The 16,740-nt window shown below is 37.7% G+C and overlaps 1 protein-coding gene across 1 annotated transcript in view; it reads right to left on the bottom strand.

Moving 5' to 3' along the window:
* The window catches only part of CNTN1 (contactin 1), a gene marked incomplete at its 3' end in the record, with an annotated part of 83,545 nt that overhangs the window by 48,661 nt on the left and 18,144 nt on the right, over nucleotides 1-16,740 (bottom strand). The window contains exons 2-7 of the mRNA XM_019474046.1: nucleotides 14,536-14,665; nucleotides 10,486-10,658; nucleotides 4,070-4,165; nucleotides 2,836-3,042; nucleotides 1,469-1,565; nucleotides 1,133-1,314 (exon numbers count right to left, since the gene is read on the bottom strand). Coding sequence (XP_019329591.1) covers nucleotides 1,133-1,314; nucleotides 1,469-1,565; nucleotides 2,836-3,042; nucleotides 4,070-4,165; nucleotides 10,486-10,658; nucleotides 14,536-14,665 — 885 coding nt within the window. The remainder of the gene's footprint in view (nucleotides 1-1,132; nucleotides 1,315-1,468; nucleotides 1,566-2,835; nucleotides 3,043-4,069; nucleotides 4,166-10,485; nucleotides 10,659-14,535; nucleotides 14,666-16,740) is intronic.

Here is a 16,740-nt window from a genome sequence, read left to right as displayed (position 1 = left end):
CTATTAATTCCACTGCTTTTTCCATGATACTTCAGAGGCCACACAAAGTAATGATGATAGCTCAGCCACACACCAGCACAAGAAAGAATGAAGTGAAGATGTTTTTCTCTTACCACATAGACTCAGAATAACTTCAAACTATTTTTTATGAGAAGAAAATGTGGAACTGAAATAATGCTTCATAAATGTCCAAAGATATAAGATGTTACTGCTTACACTGACCTGTGGCAATTATTCAGTAATGTCATAAAAATGATAGCTAAATTACATGAAATTGTGCAAAATCATCTACGTATGATGAAAGGGTCTCCAAGAAAAATATTCTCTTGGTCCAGAGAAGATATTTAAGAAATTAATATTGAAAATGTCCCAGCTTTTACTAAGCAAACGAATTTATTTATTTATTAGCTTTACCTATAACAACCAGTAACAACCTTCCCACACCAATTTTGAATTTATCCCACTGAAGTTCAAGCACTTAACTGAGGATCTTAACTCAGGAAATGTTCTGTACAGTCAATGAAAAGAGACAGAAATCTTCTGAACGCAATTCAGATGTTACGTAAGGTCTTTTCATGTCACAGTTTTGTGGCATAAGTCTCAGTCAAGGAGTCAGGTTACGTGGGATGACTCCACTGTGAGCAATAAGATACAATTTTTTGGTTCCCTCACTTAACCAAATGCATGAGGGGAAGGGACAGAGGCTGAAGGAATAAAGAATTGACTGTAGCTAATAAGAGATCTAAGACAGTTAGAAAAGATAAATGAAATGAGGAAACTAGAAAGCATAACAAATCTAATGGTCTCTTTTTCCTCCTGGCTGTTTTTTCATTTCAAGCACTGTAAATGTATTTAATTTCCATTATGCATAATTATATTAATACTAACAGACATGGCTGTCAAGGTGTATATACAGCTATCATAACCAGACAAACTGAGTAGCTGTTCAATTAATACACAAATGTTACCCCTGGCATTCAGTGCATGAGTTTTCATTTTGCTCTATTAACTTGAACAGCAGTGTGTCAGGATGATGCAATGAGTCAGCACTGACATCAAGTGTGAGAACACAGATACTGCCAACATAAGTAAAAGCAACGTAGAACATGAAGAATAAAATTGTTCTACCTACCTTGTACATAAACTCTTGCTTGATGTTTATCTTTTCCTTTATAGTTTTCAGCTTCACACTCATAAAGTCCTTCATCTTCATACTGAATATTGAAGATCTTAAGAACTGCACCAGACATGCTTATCTCAGCAGTGGCTGGCATGGGTTCAAGGTATTTACTCCATCTGAGTTCAGGAACCGGACTTGAAAAGGTACAGTAAAGTACAAATCAGCATGTTCAAGAACTGGCTGTGAAATTGCAGGCTACAGAAAAGTGTTTGATGACGAAACATGTATTTTCATTCCCTGGAATATAAAAGCAAACAGTGCTCTACAATAACTTTAAAACATACTTACTTCCCAAGAGCAAAACACTCCAGTGTCACATTTTGCCCCAGGAGAGCATACGTGTCCTTGAACTTCACCTTGATATCAGCAGGATATACTTTTGCACCTAACATGAAAAAAGAGATTCTCAGAAAAGGCACAGCAGAAACAAATACAGCTATCAAAACTTCCACAGTTCAAGAAAACTTCTTAAAATTCCAGACAAAATTCTTCTTTACAGTGAATAAATAGCCTGGCCATCCATGAAGTCTGATTTAGCACTGAACTTTTAATAGTAAGGCAGGATTGTTTTGCTCAGCAACTAGTTATCTTACTCTGGACGGTAATGCCTAACATGTTTTACAGCACAATGCTTTAACATAAACTCATTTAGTTGCATTGGAAGTGTGATGATGTACTGTGCGTGTGGGTAGACAAAAGCCTGAGTCTTTGTTTCCCACAGGTTCTTTTACTGGATGGAATATTTTGAATTATTGTGAATTTAAGCTCAGTATTATCTTAGTAAGGCAAATCTACAGCTTAATGAGGACACAGGGATGCAAATCAAATCTACCTACTGGTGATCCCTGTAGGACTCCTCTTGCAGTTCTTCTAGATGAAGATCTCAGTGTGAGTATTGGCCATGGAAAATTTGGACAAAGATCACTGATTTGTAATTACCCAAATTAAATCACAGTTCCTCACTGTAATATGGGAAATTTAAAAGATAAAAGGGGCACTGAAATCCTGATAATCAATTTATGAGACTCTAGTGACTGACAGTCTGAAGTGGCAAAAGGGAACTTGGTTATCATTTGGAAAACATGCAGTTTTCATGAAGAAATGGCAGAGAATAATCTAGTGACACAAAGCCACATAGGTGTCTTGGGGGATTGGCCATGAAACACAAAGCCCTTAGGCCACTGTTGGACAGGAAAGTTCAACAGAGGAAAAGGATTTTTCATTTTCATGGGGGATTTCCTGGGAAAAAAATTAAGTCCTGAATCTGTTTACCAACTTTTACATAAAGTTTCTGCTTTACAGTCATACCCCTTTGAACCAATGCCAAGACCAGAAAAGATATTAAAGAATTTGGGATGAGTACAGGGGCTTATCACATGCAGGAGATGGGGACTCTGGGGATGAGAACTCTGTTCTCGATGATATGAAAGGAAATTCATGAAAGAATCTGGGGAGATTTCCTTCACAGAGTTTTCATTGTGGATGGGAATGATTTGGACCTCTGCATCTGGAAAACTAAACAACATTGTGCAGTAGCCATTATAACTTGCCATATAATTCTCCTCACAGAGCTGAAAGTAGTTATGAATGAGCAAAATTAAAATACAAACAGTTAGAACACTGCAGGTACATAGTTATTTCCAATAAATACTTACGATCGGACTGTGGAATAAGTGGAATAAATTTACTGAATACACTCTTTGTTATTGAAGGGCTGGACACAAAACACGAATAATTGCCCTTATCTGATGCTTCTACATTTGCAATGTAGAGGTTGCCGTTTGTCTGTGACACAAATCGTCGTTTGTCCAAAGCAATGAATACCGGGAACTCATTTAGAAGCCAGCGATAACTGAGATCATCTGGAGGAAAATATTTTCTAGTCAATATTAAAAAACAATACTATCAGCTACTTAAGCCATGGAATACTGTCTGCATATAAATTACTTCATGCTGATTTCTAGCTTATATATCTTTTCTTCGGGAGAGGCAGCTGTATGAAAGAGAATATACATGTCTCAGTAGCCAGCTAATATCTGTCTACACTGAACATCAGGGTACTTCTGCCGTGACTGCAGATTACTGGGGACCCGGCTACAGTGCGCATGGCTCCCTTGGGGCATGGCCTTCCCACAGGAACCGGAGTGGGGTGGGAGGAGATGGGCAGCTGGGTCTTGACCTCACGCAACTGAGAAGCTGGGAAGCCCTCACCAGTCTTGCCATTTAGACAAAACCTTAGAATATTTTAACTAGAAATATGTCTCAGTTCTTCAGTTCCTTGCAATACTTAGACACACAGTATGAAAACTAAAACGTTATCCCATTTTACAAGGTAAAAGAAATGCTAACAGCTAAATTCACCCCTCACGATGGAACTGCAGATGCTTGAGGTTACAGGTATAATCCCTGCAGAGCTCTTCAATAGCTGATGATGAGAAAAAGGCACTTCCAGAGCATAAATCACCTCATCTCTGACCCTCTGGGGGTGCCTACTGCTCTTCCATGATTTTAACAGAAGCCCACGATCATTTCTGTTGAGGTGACTGTTGAGTAATTAGGTGGAATGAAGCTGGGCCCTGTCCAAGAAAGTCTGGGATGACACAGTGACATGTACTCAGGTCTTTTGAATGGTAGGCCAAGTCACCTCTCTATTATGCAGAGTAATCTGAGTAATTTTATTTGTAATGTCAAAACCTATTTGCAAATTCAACAATATCCTTTACATATGGTCAACTACAAGCATACATTCAAAATGGAAAACTAACCTAAACGGTGATTCTCAAGCTGCATAAAAGTTACCGTTTAAGTAAACTTAAAGGAAACTTTTAAAAATAAGTATTGTCTTCTACTCTTAAGCAGTTGAAAGTGAAGCACTTTGAGCTGAATTACCTGGATAGTGGTAAGGGGGCTCACAAAGAAGCACTGCTCCAACACCTTCTCGCACTTTAACCTCATAGCGTTCCTCAGGTGGAAAGGGATCCAGATCTAGTTTAAAAAAAGCGGGGGAGGAAAACTGGGTTTTTCACTACAATATTTTTTTATTATTATTATTTTCAGCCCTGTAGAGAATAATATAGAAATACAACAATATATGGCAGATAGATAGATACCTGTGGACCCATAATGACAGTTTTGCTCATTTTAACTTTGTCATTATCAAGTGCAATTAATTTTTTTACAGTATTTTAGTCATGATAATTGCAAATGCCAGAAAGAAAAAAGTGATGCAGATTGTATCCTTAAGAGTAGCCAGGTGAGCTACATTTGAAGAAGGAATCCCAGGAAGAAAGGAACAGGATTTTAGGTTATTTTCCAACTGGCTTCTCAAAAATGCAAGTTTAATTCTTTACCGTAACTTAAAGTGGCCTCTCTAAAATGACCTGGCTGTCCTCCCTAACAACTCCAGCAGCCAAGGACTGGTAAGCAGTTAGCTCAGACACATCTTTTGTGCCAGAGGTTTGGGACAGAAGTGGCTCAGATCCCAGGAGAAACCTTAGCTGACCCTCTTTAAACCAACTTCCATGCAGCAGGGTAAAGGGACTGTTGTAAAAGGATAAAGAAAGAAGTCCTTCATGGAGCTACGTATCATCCCACAGACTGTAATGGTATCTGCAGTGATAAGACAACAGCTGCATGAGTAACTTCAACTAGGTCAATAATTGCATTTTGGTTATTCTTTTCACTCTCACTCTGTGTATCCATTCTGAAATTAAACTATAAACATCTTGAGGCAGGGAACGTCTCTTGTGAAGCTTCTCCATGTCACTAAGCACAGTGAGATTGTAGAGATCCTGACTGGAGTTCTGCTCTAAATGCTGCTGTGGTGTAAACGGTACATCAGTAACAGCCAAGTGCACAGCCTCTGAATGCAATATTCTACCACAGAAACCACCTAAGCTAACTTCATTCAGATTACTTCAGCTTTCTTCAATGGCAGGTAGCTACCCAGTTCTACTAAATTCCCAAAGCTGGCTCTGAGATCTACCTAAAGCTTACGTTCAAGAGCAGACAGCCAGAAACAATAAAGAAAAAATCAGGACAGAGCTACATACAAAAAGAAATTAAGTAGAAAACAGAGACTATTCACTACTGTAAAATGCAATGTATAGTTAGATCCAGTAGACACTCTGCATTATCTAAAAATAATAAATTCCTTAACTTTGTAACAACTGCTACATTTACTAAACATGGTACAGGTAAAGGATTCCCCCAAGGCCAAGCACAGCTGTCAGACCTGAATGACTACAAGAATCTAGGAAGAAAATGTCATTACACTTTGTCAAATGCATGGAAAAAAACCTCTAGGAGGTTTTAACCTCATGTCAGTGTCTAGGGAAAGACACCTCTCCCAAGTTCTGAAAAACTCATCTTTCTTGCAGACCAAAAATAATATTTGATCTTTCCGGTGACTAACTGGATCTTTTCATTAGATAGTACATGGTAGGGATTGTAATGGGCCATTCTAAGGACTTCTGATTATTATTTAATATAATTTTAGCCTGCAATGAATGTATTCAGTTCTCCACAACTAGTTCCCAATTAATTTGGAATATTATTCTTTGATAAAAAAGAAATTAAATATACCAGACTGACTTAGTAAGAATTAGCTATTTGACCAGACAGGTTTTGTAATCGAAGCCAAGGAAGCTCTTCACATAGACTGGAATACCTCTATTCATATAATATCTGCAGTAGTTTGAACATATTCCCATTCCATTTGTCGGCATGGACCTAACTACACAACTACTTTCTGTCTTCAAAATACTGACTGATCTCTCCTGAAAACATCTATTTCCCTTGTTGCAGACCTTTTGATCATCATTTAAACTTGCCACTATTATTCAATTCCACCTTCATTGGAACAGATTAGCGTTTAAAATCTGTTACAGAAACACATAAAAATAAAAAACTACAATCACTGGAACAAATCTGTTGTTAATTTGATACTGCTTTGCATATGGGCAGTGCAGGGTTTGGTGAAAAGAAAACCTATCCCTGCTTTTAAGTTATTTTAGCTATTTCCAGTTTACATTTTAAGTCTAGACATTTTGTTTATAGTGTTCTTGAATAATCTTTGAAACTCTAGGACAGTCACCAAAAATTTAAAGACGTGGGATAGGACAGGCAATTTGAATATGTAAACCATTATGTTAGTACTGAAATAGAATGGTCTATGCCAGGTGCAGGGAACTCATACAATTATTGAGATTTAGTTGTATACCTTCTTCCCACTTACGAAATGCCCTGTACTCTGATTGGCTCTTGATGTCTTCTTTGCGTAAGTACCGCTTGGTTATTACTCTATAGTAAGCGTGCTTCCATGAACTCTTAATTGGAAGACATTCATTTTTAGCAAGAATGAAAGAATTAGCATAATCTCTGCACTCCTACAAGCATACAGTTAGTATCTAGTGAGTATAGAAATTTATCTCCCTTGTCATTCTTGCAGCCTCTCTGCTATGAAATTGCTGTGTTTTACTATTCTGACACTGTTTCCCAGCAAACAGAACAATGTATCAGCTGCTGATTTTGCTCAGCACACACCAAAAAGCCACTAAATATTCCTGCAGGATAAAATTCCTTCCCTCAGGAGTATGTGTGTAACAGCTAAAAAATTATTCTTTTCACTCTCACTCTGTGTATCCATTCTGAAATTAAACTATAAACATCTTGAGGCAGGGAACGTCTCTTGTGAAGCTTCTCCATGTCACTAAGCACAGTGAGATTGTAGAGATCCTGACTGGAGTTCTGCTCTAAATGCTGCTGTGGTGTAAACGGTACATCAGTAACAGCCAAGTGCACAGCCTCTGAATGCAATATTCTACCACAGAAACCACCTAAGCTAACTTCATTCAGATTACTTCAGCTTTCTTCAATGGCAGGTAGCTACCCAGTTCTACTAAATTCCCAAAGCTGGCTCTGAGATCTACCTAAAGCTTACGTTCAAGAGCAGACAGCCAGAAACAATAAAGAAAAAATCAGGACAGAGCTACATACAAAAAGAAATTAAGTAGAAAACAGAGACTATTCACTACTGTAAAATGCAATGTATAGTTAGATCCAGTAGACACTCTGCATTATCTAAAAATAATAAATTCCTTAACTTTGTAACAACTGCTACATTTACTAAACATGGTACAGGTAAAGGATTCCCCCAAGGCCAAGCACAGCTGTCAGACCTGAATGACTACAAGAATCTAGGAAGAAAATGTCATTACACTTTGTCAAATGCATGGAAAAAAACCTCTAGGAGGTTTTAACCTCATGTCAGTGTCTAGGGAAAGACACCTCTCCCAAGTTCTGAAAAACTCATCTTTCTTGCAGACCAGAAAATAATATTGATCTTTCCGGTGACTAACTGGATCTTTTCATTAGATAGTACATGGTAGGGATTGTAATGGGCCATTCTAAGGACTTCTGATTATTATTTAATATAATTTTAGCCTGCAATGAATGTATTCAGTTCTCCACAACTAGTTCCCAATTAATTTGGAATATTATTCTTTGATAAAAAAGAAATTAAATATACCAGACTGACTTAGTAAGAATTAGCTATTTGACCAGACAGGTTTTGTAATCGAAGCCAAGGAAGCTCTTCACATAGACTGGAATACCTCTATTCATATAATATCTGCAGTAGTTTGAACATATTCCCATTCCATTTGTCGGCATGGACCTAACTACACAACTACTTTCTGTCTTCAAAATACTGACTGATCTCTCCTGAAAACATCTATTTCCCTTGTTGCAGACCTTTTGATCATCATTTAAACTTGCCACTATTATTCAATTCCACCTTCATTGGAACAGATTAGTGTTTAAAATCTGTTACAGAAACACATAAAAATAAAAAAATACAATCATTGGAACAAATCTGTTGTTAATTTGATACTGCTTTGCATATGGGCAGTGCAGGGTTTGGTGAAAAGAAAACCTATCCCTGCTTTTAAGTTATTTTAGCTATTTCCAGTTTACATTTTAAGTCTAGACATTTTGTTTATAGTGTTCTTGAATAATCTTTGAAACTCTAGGACAGTCACCAAAAATTTAAAGACGTGGGATAGGACAGGCAATTTGAATATGTAAACCATTATGTTAGTACTGAAATAGAATGGTCTATGCCAGGTGCAGGGAACTCATACAATTATTGAGATTTAGTTGTATACCTTCTTCCCACTTACGAAATGCCCTGTACTCTGATTGGCTCTTGATGTCTTCTTTGCGTAAGTACCGCTTGGTTATTACTCTATAGTAAGCGTGCTTCCATGAACTCTTAATTGGAAGACATTCATTTTTAGCAAGAATGAAAGAATTAGCATAATCTCTGCACTCCTACAAGCATACAGTTAGTATCTAGTGAGTATAGAAATTTATCTCCCTTGTCATTCTTGCAGCCTCTCTGCTATGAAATTGCCGTGTTTTACTATTCTGACACTGTTTCCCAGCAAACAGAACAATGTATCAGCTGCTGATTTTGCTCAGCACACACCAAAAAGCCACTAAATATTCCTGCAGGATAAAATTCCTTCCCTCAGGAGTATGTGTGTAACAGCTAAAAAAGATTTTAATGGGTTTTAAAGCACTGGATGCAAAAAGATCCAGTTCTACTAAAGACAGTGTTCTCAGATGGATTAATTGACATGAAGTTTATGAGACAGTGTGGCTTTTGTTCCATTTCAGTAAATTTGACAGTAAGACAAAAATAAAAGGTCTTGCTCATGTATAGCTGGTCAAGATTTTTTTGAACTTTTCTAAACAGTTGTTGCCACTTTTCAATCAGTTTATGCACAAGCTAAAGAGCAGACATTTCCTATATTAATTTTAGCAACTCGATATTCAATTTTTTAGAATCAGTGATTGTGGAAGGAAATGTTTTTTATAGGTGATCATAAAAAGGAGAGGGGAGCAAACACAACAGTGTAAAGAAGAATGACAGTACCATTTTTTTAACAAGTATTTATCAGTTTCCAGCTATCTTTTCACTTCTATTCCTCACTCTTTACCCTATTTTCATTTAAATAGTTAAATACTATGTATTAGGGTTCTGTTCAGTATAATTGTCCAGTAATTCAACCTTCAGCTCATGCAACTTGTGAGCTGGTAGGCAGAAAACATGCCTCAGACTGTTCTGATTCTACTTTTTTCATCTATGATGTGTATAGGTTTCATTTTAAGTATCTACAGCTATTGTCATAGCTTTTATCCCACTGGCTGCGCAGGACTGGCACCACTGGTGCCTGCTTTAGGTATAAATAAATATCCTGTAAACTGAATTTTGATATCATCTCCATTAGAAGGAAATAACAACCTGACCTTCTATTCATTCTAGAAAATACACCGGGTAAAATACAGACTAAGACTAGATCAACTATTACGCAATCCATCAGCTCTTTACAGCCTCTGAAGTTTTCTTGAGATATGTGGTCCCACAGTATTATAATCACTAGCAGAAAACAGAACTTTTCAATTCATCTCTGATCTTATACAGTAAGGAGTGAATTCTGCTCACGGAGGCTGCTGAAAGACAAGAGGGGCACTAAACACTTAGTGTCAGGATTAAAGGGCACACAGGGCTTTGTGAATGGTCACCAGATAAGAGTGGATTCCTTTTTTTGTGGATTCCTTTTTTTCTCCCATGAAAAAATATATGCAGGGAAAAAAGCATCTTAAGGCAAAATAAAATAAAAATCCCAAACTCTGTTGTCAGTTGGTAAAATTTTACATTACTCTTCATGTAGTACATCAGTTCTTTACAATGCATGTATTTGTCGACAGTGCAGGTCTGTGCATATGCATGCATTCACAAGACTAGCTCATGATTGTCAGAAGCTGACAGAAATGTCCCCCAGCAGGGTCTTCATTGTAGCCTAGGAATCAGGGAGCACGCTTTACTAGCGAGTGCTATGCCTTCCTCCTAAAGGCATCCCAGTTGTGTTTGCATGGCAGCAGCGCCTCATCACCATATGCCCCACTTGTGTCTTTCTTCTGTGACTATTTTCCCTTAGGTCCTACCATGATTTAAAAAGAGTCTGAACATTATTATCTCAAGATCTGGCTCCACGAGTCTCTTCAATTAATAATTTAATAATAATTTACTGAGAAGGTTGTCATGTCAGCTGAATGCTAAGAATATAAAATGCTTACGAAACTTATTTCGTGTTCATCTCTGCAGACTAAGGCACTTAAGATTGTTTTTACAGAGTAATAGAGCTATAGCACGTTAGCAGAAGACACTGCAGTGTAATACATTGGGCATTTCAAGCTAACCATAACGTTTCTACGTTTTGACATAAACATCGGCTTACATCCAAAACTCAGAGTGGCTTCACTGCTTCTGACAGTTCCAAAGATATTCGACACTACACAGACATATTTTCCAGCATCCCTTGATTTTTCTGGATTATTGATAACAAGTCTGCCTCCCACCATACTGTAGCGATCCTTTGTTAAGTCAATATCCCAGCTGTTGAGTTTCCACCTATTAAAAAAGAAAAGCCAGATGTAAGATTTGGCCCAAAAACCAAACCTGGTAAGAAATATGATTTGAAAAATAACTCATAAGTTGTGATAAACTATACAGGAATTTATTAATATACTTCTATATATGTTTTAAGTTTTTCTTCAGCAAGAGCCACAGATTTGAACTCCATAGGTCTTTTAAACATAACAGCCTCAGTCTGCTTCAGCCTTCTCAGAGATGTGACAGAGGTTAAAACCTGCTTTCTGGCCATGCAGTAAAGGATGCTTGAGCTGGCTGTGAGTGAGCTAGCTAGTGATCAAGCACTGGGATTATAAACATATCCTCAGATAGTTATTTAAGGCCAAATTGGCTAAGAAAATACTCCCTCTGCACCTTTACAGTATGGACTAATGAAATTTTTAAGAGCTTTTTGCAAACTTGCTGTGGGGGACGAAAATGTTTTGTAATGCCTAACGTGCCAGTGAAGTCTGTGCAAAAACAGTGGCACACCTGATTTAAGATCTACTTACTACATTAAAAAAAATTGCTGGACACTCCCACCTAATTACTGTAAAACCCCGCAGCCAGTTCATTGAGTCACTGTAACTTTCACTTCAGGGACTACGAGAGGAACTTGGTGGACCAGGTCTGGCCCTTACTGACTGCTACTGATTTCAACAAAGTTACAGAACAAGGAGGAGGAACCAATATTCATGATTCATATCTATATTTCTATCTATTACCGTGTCCACAAGGGGGAGCCCATAACCTTCTTTGAATGGAACTGCACATTTCCTGAGCACAAATAGGAAAGATGCAATTTAAAGACATTTAAAGATTATAAAATTCTTTCAGTGTAAATCATTTTTTGTCACAAGGTAAAGACAGGCATTAGTGTTTGAAAATGATAGCACATACCCTAGTGTTCCTTCCTTATTGAAGATGTACTGAAATATACAGAATACTCATTTGGAAGCTGAAATTGCAATTGTCATAGAAAGAAACAATAATAAAAGTGGTATTAACAAAAAATAAATTAAAAATAAATTATGAAATGGCAGGATTTTCAAGATGCAGTAAATATCATTTAGGTCTTACAGGATTTTAGAGGTATCACTTCAGTCCTGTGAGATATACTACGTCTTTATTACAAATAATAAATCCCCTGTTCAGAAATACCTAGGAATAACTGTCATGAGGACAGCTTATGCTGCAATGAAAAAGATTAGGAAAACATTGCACAAAATGTGTAACTGAGGAGTAAGAATTAAAAAAACACATTAAAAATAATTTTCTTCTGAATTTATTAATTAAAAAATCAAAACACGATCATATTTCTATGATGTATCACCAAATCTCTTTCTCTGAGTACAGTATTACTTATATTCATTTGTAAAACAGGGTTACTCTGCAGTATAAAAAATTAACCTTAACAAAGATATTCAAGTGAGTACACATCAAGCAGTCATGCAATCTGCTTGCTCAAACCTTGCCTCTTAAATGGCAGCTCCTCCGTTCCACAAAAGCTGTGTTTGTGAGTAACTTCATTCACATGGGCAGTTCTCACCAGGTTCAGCTGGACTTCTCACATGCATAGTTTTTCTCATACTTGAAAAGGCAGAGTAAGATGCCTCATGACACCCAATCGGATGCACTTAATTTAAAAGAAGTTGTCTCTCTTCAGAGCTGGGAACAAATCTTTGTATTTTTTTCCTATAAACTATCTAGCAGCTTGGGAAGGTGTATTAGTAAAATGTGTAGATATCTATCTCTCTTCTCTTTTTCCAAGGCTGGTCTGAGTTTCTTCCAGCTGGGATGTAAAACTGCAGGAATATACATATAAAGATATCTACAGATGAGTTAGGAACAATCCAAAAGGTTATATGTGAAGGGAGCCTACAGAAAGAGAAGGTGTTTGAAGAAACCTTAGAAATGCTAGAACCACAATAGACCTATGAAATCTCTAAAGATGGTAGGAAGACTACAGAAAATGGTCATTGGTAATCACCAGTGTGTATCTGTATAAAAGGTCATTTTGGGAGAAACAGCGCAGTAATCTGAGGTCCATGATTTGCAAACAGGACTGGGGACTAATGGACTCATATCTTGTCCCCATGAAAAGTATGTTGCCTTTCATAGTGTTGAAGGCTCCAGCAACAACTGGGGAAAAAAACAGATTCCCAGAAACTCAAATGAGTATTTGAACTCTAGCAAGGGTGAAGGACCATCAAATACAGAAGGGAGAGTGGATGAATGCTTAACAAACAGTGAAAATAAAGAACTTCTAAAAGAAGACTAAGGTGACATCGGAAAGAACAAAAGCGGCAGGAAGGACTTACCTACCTCTGAAAGAGGAGAATTTTGGCTCATGAACTGTTACAGGGCTAAGAAATGAAGACAATATATTGAGGTAGACTAAAATAATGATGTCAGGAAATAAGGAAAGTGTCTTTATCCTGTATTGTAATTATCATCACATCAGCTATCAGCAATAATTGTCAGATCTGTTCCTAGATAGAAGAGCTCTGGAGGTGTGAGGCAATTCTTCCAGAGTGACTTTACTAGTTCAGATTTTGCAGAGCCCATGACAGATAAAGAACACCACTAAAATTTATGTAGAGCCTGTAATCACTCTATAGATGGTATGTTTACATAGTCTTGCAGACAGGGTGGGGGAGTCTCTGGACAGACTCAAAGTGATGGGTAAGTATATCAGAATCTAAGAGTATCTGATCTCTCCACACTTCCAGGCCTTTCCAAGCATGGGGAGAGCAAACAAGTGCAACAGCAAAATGCCATGTAGAAAAACTTGTAAAAATACTAGAGCCAGGGATCATATTCAAAGGGGGTATTCTAGTTTCCCCTCAAATCCTTCAATCACAGGTGGTCCTGTATATGTAGACAACCTGTGGGTAGGTTTAAAAAAAAGACAATGAAGACTAGCTAAGCTGTTTTGATGGAAGAATACCATAGTTGACCACAATATCGTAATAGATTTAAAAGAATGGCCAGCAGACTCAACTGCTTTTGCTGTCTTAGAAGCCAGAGTTTAGGAAGATGCATAAGTGAGTATCAGGGGCAGATCAGAGGATCATAGGACAATTTAATGAAATGGATCTCATTTGCTGGCAAGAAATTGCGTCAGCCCTTAGTATGATGACAGTAGTTTTCTGCCCATGACTAGGTTGCAAACTAGTCATGATCTTAGTAACGACAATCTTAAGTACATTTCTCTGTACATAATGAGTAGATAATAGCCAATAAACTCATATGGATGCCCCAAATTCCCACAATGAAACAGAACTGCTCTGCTAATAACAATGTAATTATTGTGAAAGAGGTCACATGTGTGAATCTCTACTAAAACTAGTTGAAACATCTTCCCAGAAGAAAGTTTTTCATGTCTTCAGTAGCATAGCTGATACATTCATGAGCACCTCTCTACAATATGGTAGACACAAAAGCAACATAGGATGTAGAATATCCAGGTTAAACAGCCAGTCCTTCTTCTTTCAGAGTAAAATAGGATAAAAAAGACGTTCTGAATCAAGAACAAGGACTTGAACTTCTGCCTTTCTTAACCTAAGCTAGAAAGATAGCCTCTTAATAATTTTTTAAAGGTCACTTTTTTTTTGGTTTGCATCTGGATCAGTATTCCTTTCAAAAGCTGAAAACTTTTAACACAACAGGAATGTACTATTTTCAACACTGTCCAGACATTTTGGCAGATTGAATCAAGGTTGATCCTTACTCAAAAATTGCAAATCTCCCCATTTTTTCCTGTCTTGAAGACTTTGTATTGACCTGTTAAGACAGTCAATCATATAATACCACAACCTGAAACACCCACTAAGTAAAATACATAAGACCTGAAAATCAAAACAAGAGAGGTTACCTGTAAGTAGGAAAAGGAATTGCTCGCGCCCTGCAGTTCATTGAAACTTGTCCGTCTGAAGATTCTTCTGGGTAGATAGTATCAATGGGTTGTTCCTCAAAAACGGGTCCATAACCTTTGTTTCCTTCCTCTGAAAAACAGAGTTTGAAATGAATCACGCTTAAGTATATGTATAAGTTAACTCTCTCTCCTCCAAAACAAAATTTTTAAAAAGCCCCATATCGAAAATGATTTAAGTTTGTAAAGTCAAGCACTTAAAGGTGAATAAATGTCAAAGAGGTTTGACAACAGACTATTTTTTTAAATTTTTATCCTCCATTTGCTGATGCTGCTGTAAGGGTTGCAGGCTCTGCCCTCCCCGGCTGCATTCCCTTCTCCTTTATCTCCTCCAAGCATACAAGACTGTTCTTTGGGGTCTGTAAAAGCAAGACTAGGAGCAAAGGTGGAACACTATGGGAAAATTCTGCTCAGCAAATCCAGGATGTAACTGGGTTTTTTTTCTGTGAAAATGGTAAATGTGCACTCTAGATACAGAATGGCACTGTGAGAAGATGGTACATGCTGAGTATAGATAAAATTTTTAGACAACACAGCTGTCTGTCGTGGTTGGAAGCAAACTCATGGGAAAAGCAAAGTAGTACATGACTGCTACCAGGTTCACTTCCCATTCAATCTTTTTAGCTTAAAAATTTCCAAAAGTAATGGTTAAGGATGGAAAAATCCTAACATTTTACAATAGTATCTGTACTGCCCATAAAAAATCTGCTACATGTCCTGTAATGCTACATTTAAAAAATCTTCACAGATCGAGACATAAACTGGCAATGTAACAGATGAATGTCCATAATCAAGTTACGCTTTTGTACTGATCCCCTTAAAATTCTTGCCTTTGGTTTTAAAATATTTTAGACTAAATTAGGCAGGTTTTATAAAACCTAAGAAAGAAGGAAGAATCTATCGATATAACTAAAGAATATAAATTATGTCAGTATTAAAATATTATATATATAAAAAACAATCCTTATGCAGATATCTTTTTCATTGTTCCTAAATTCCATATTCATAGATAGACACTGGATTACGGCACTGATTACACTGATTACAGAAAACTAGTTACAGATAAAAAGTAAGTTCCCTTCCCAGTTCAAGTTTGGGAAAAAAAAAACCCCACTGTTTTCCTTAGGGACAGGAGCAGGCCCAGAAGGCACTGTTATGCTGCAACAAGTATGGGCAGGTGTCCTGGTTTCGGCAGGGATAGAGTTAATTTCCTTCCTAGTAGCTGGTACAGTGCTGTGTTTTGGATTTAGCGTGAGAACAATGTTGATAACACACCGATGTTTTAGTTGTTGCTAGGCAGTGCTTACACTAGTCAAGGACTTTTCAGCTTCCCATGCTCTACTGACTGAGAAGGCTGGAGGTGCACAAGGAGCTGGGAGGGGGCACAGCCAGGACAGCTGACCCAAACTGGCCAAAGGGATATTCCATACCATGTGATGTCATGCTCAGCATATAAAGCTGGGGAAAGAAGAAGGAAGGGGGGGACGTTCAGAGTGATGGCGTTTGTCTTCCCAAGTAACCGTTACGCGTGATGGAGCCCTGCTTTCCTGGAGATGGCTGAACACCTGCCTGCCGATGGGAAGGAGTGAATGAATTCCTTGTTCTGCTTTGCTTGTGCGCACGGCTTTCGCTTTACCTGTTAAACTGCCTTTATCTCAACCCACGAGTTTTCTCACTTTTACCCTTCCGATTCTCTCCCCCATCCCACTGCGGGGGGAGTGAGCGAGTGGCTGGGTGGTGCTTAGTTGCCGGCTGAGGTTAAATCACAACATCAGGCAACTTCATTTTTAAAGACTAATTCATGTAATGAGAAGAGAAGCCTTTCAAAGAAGCAAAGAAGAGCAACTAAAAAGGCAGAGCTTTTGAAAAATGGTCTGCTTTCTTTTATATTTTAGAAGTACAACACTATGTAAAAATCTACATATGGCTAGATCAAAAGAAGTAATTTCAGACTGAAAAGGCAAGAATCACGTATTTGCTCAGAGCCTGGAATGACTGAGCCACAAACCTGACGGCAGTTTCTGTGCAGTTCTTAAATATGAATACAGAATAACAATGATCTCTAGCAGCAAATAGCCATATCACATTGTTGTAGTTTACCCCCAGCCAGCAACTAAGCACCACCCAGCCACTCACTCACTCCCCCAC

The sequence above is a fragment of the Aptenodytes forsteri genome, unplaced genomic scaffold, assembly GCF_000699145.1.
Source record: "Aptenodytes forsteri isolate BGI_AS27 unplaced genomic scaffold, ASM69914v1 Scaffold166, whole genome shotgun sequence".
Lineage (NCBI taxonomy): Eukaryota > Metazoa > Chordata > Aves > Sphenisciformes > Spheniscidae > Aptenodytes > Aptenodytes forsteri.
This window is presented reverse-complemented; position numbering and strand designations above follow the sequence as displayed.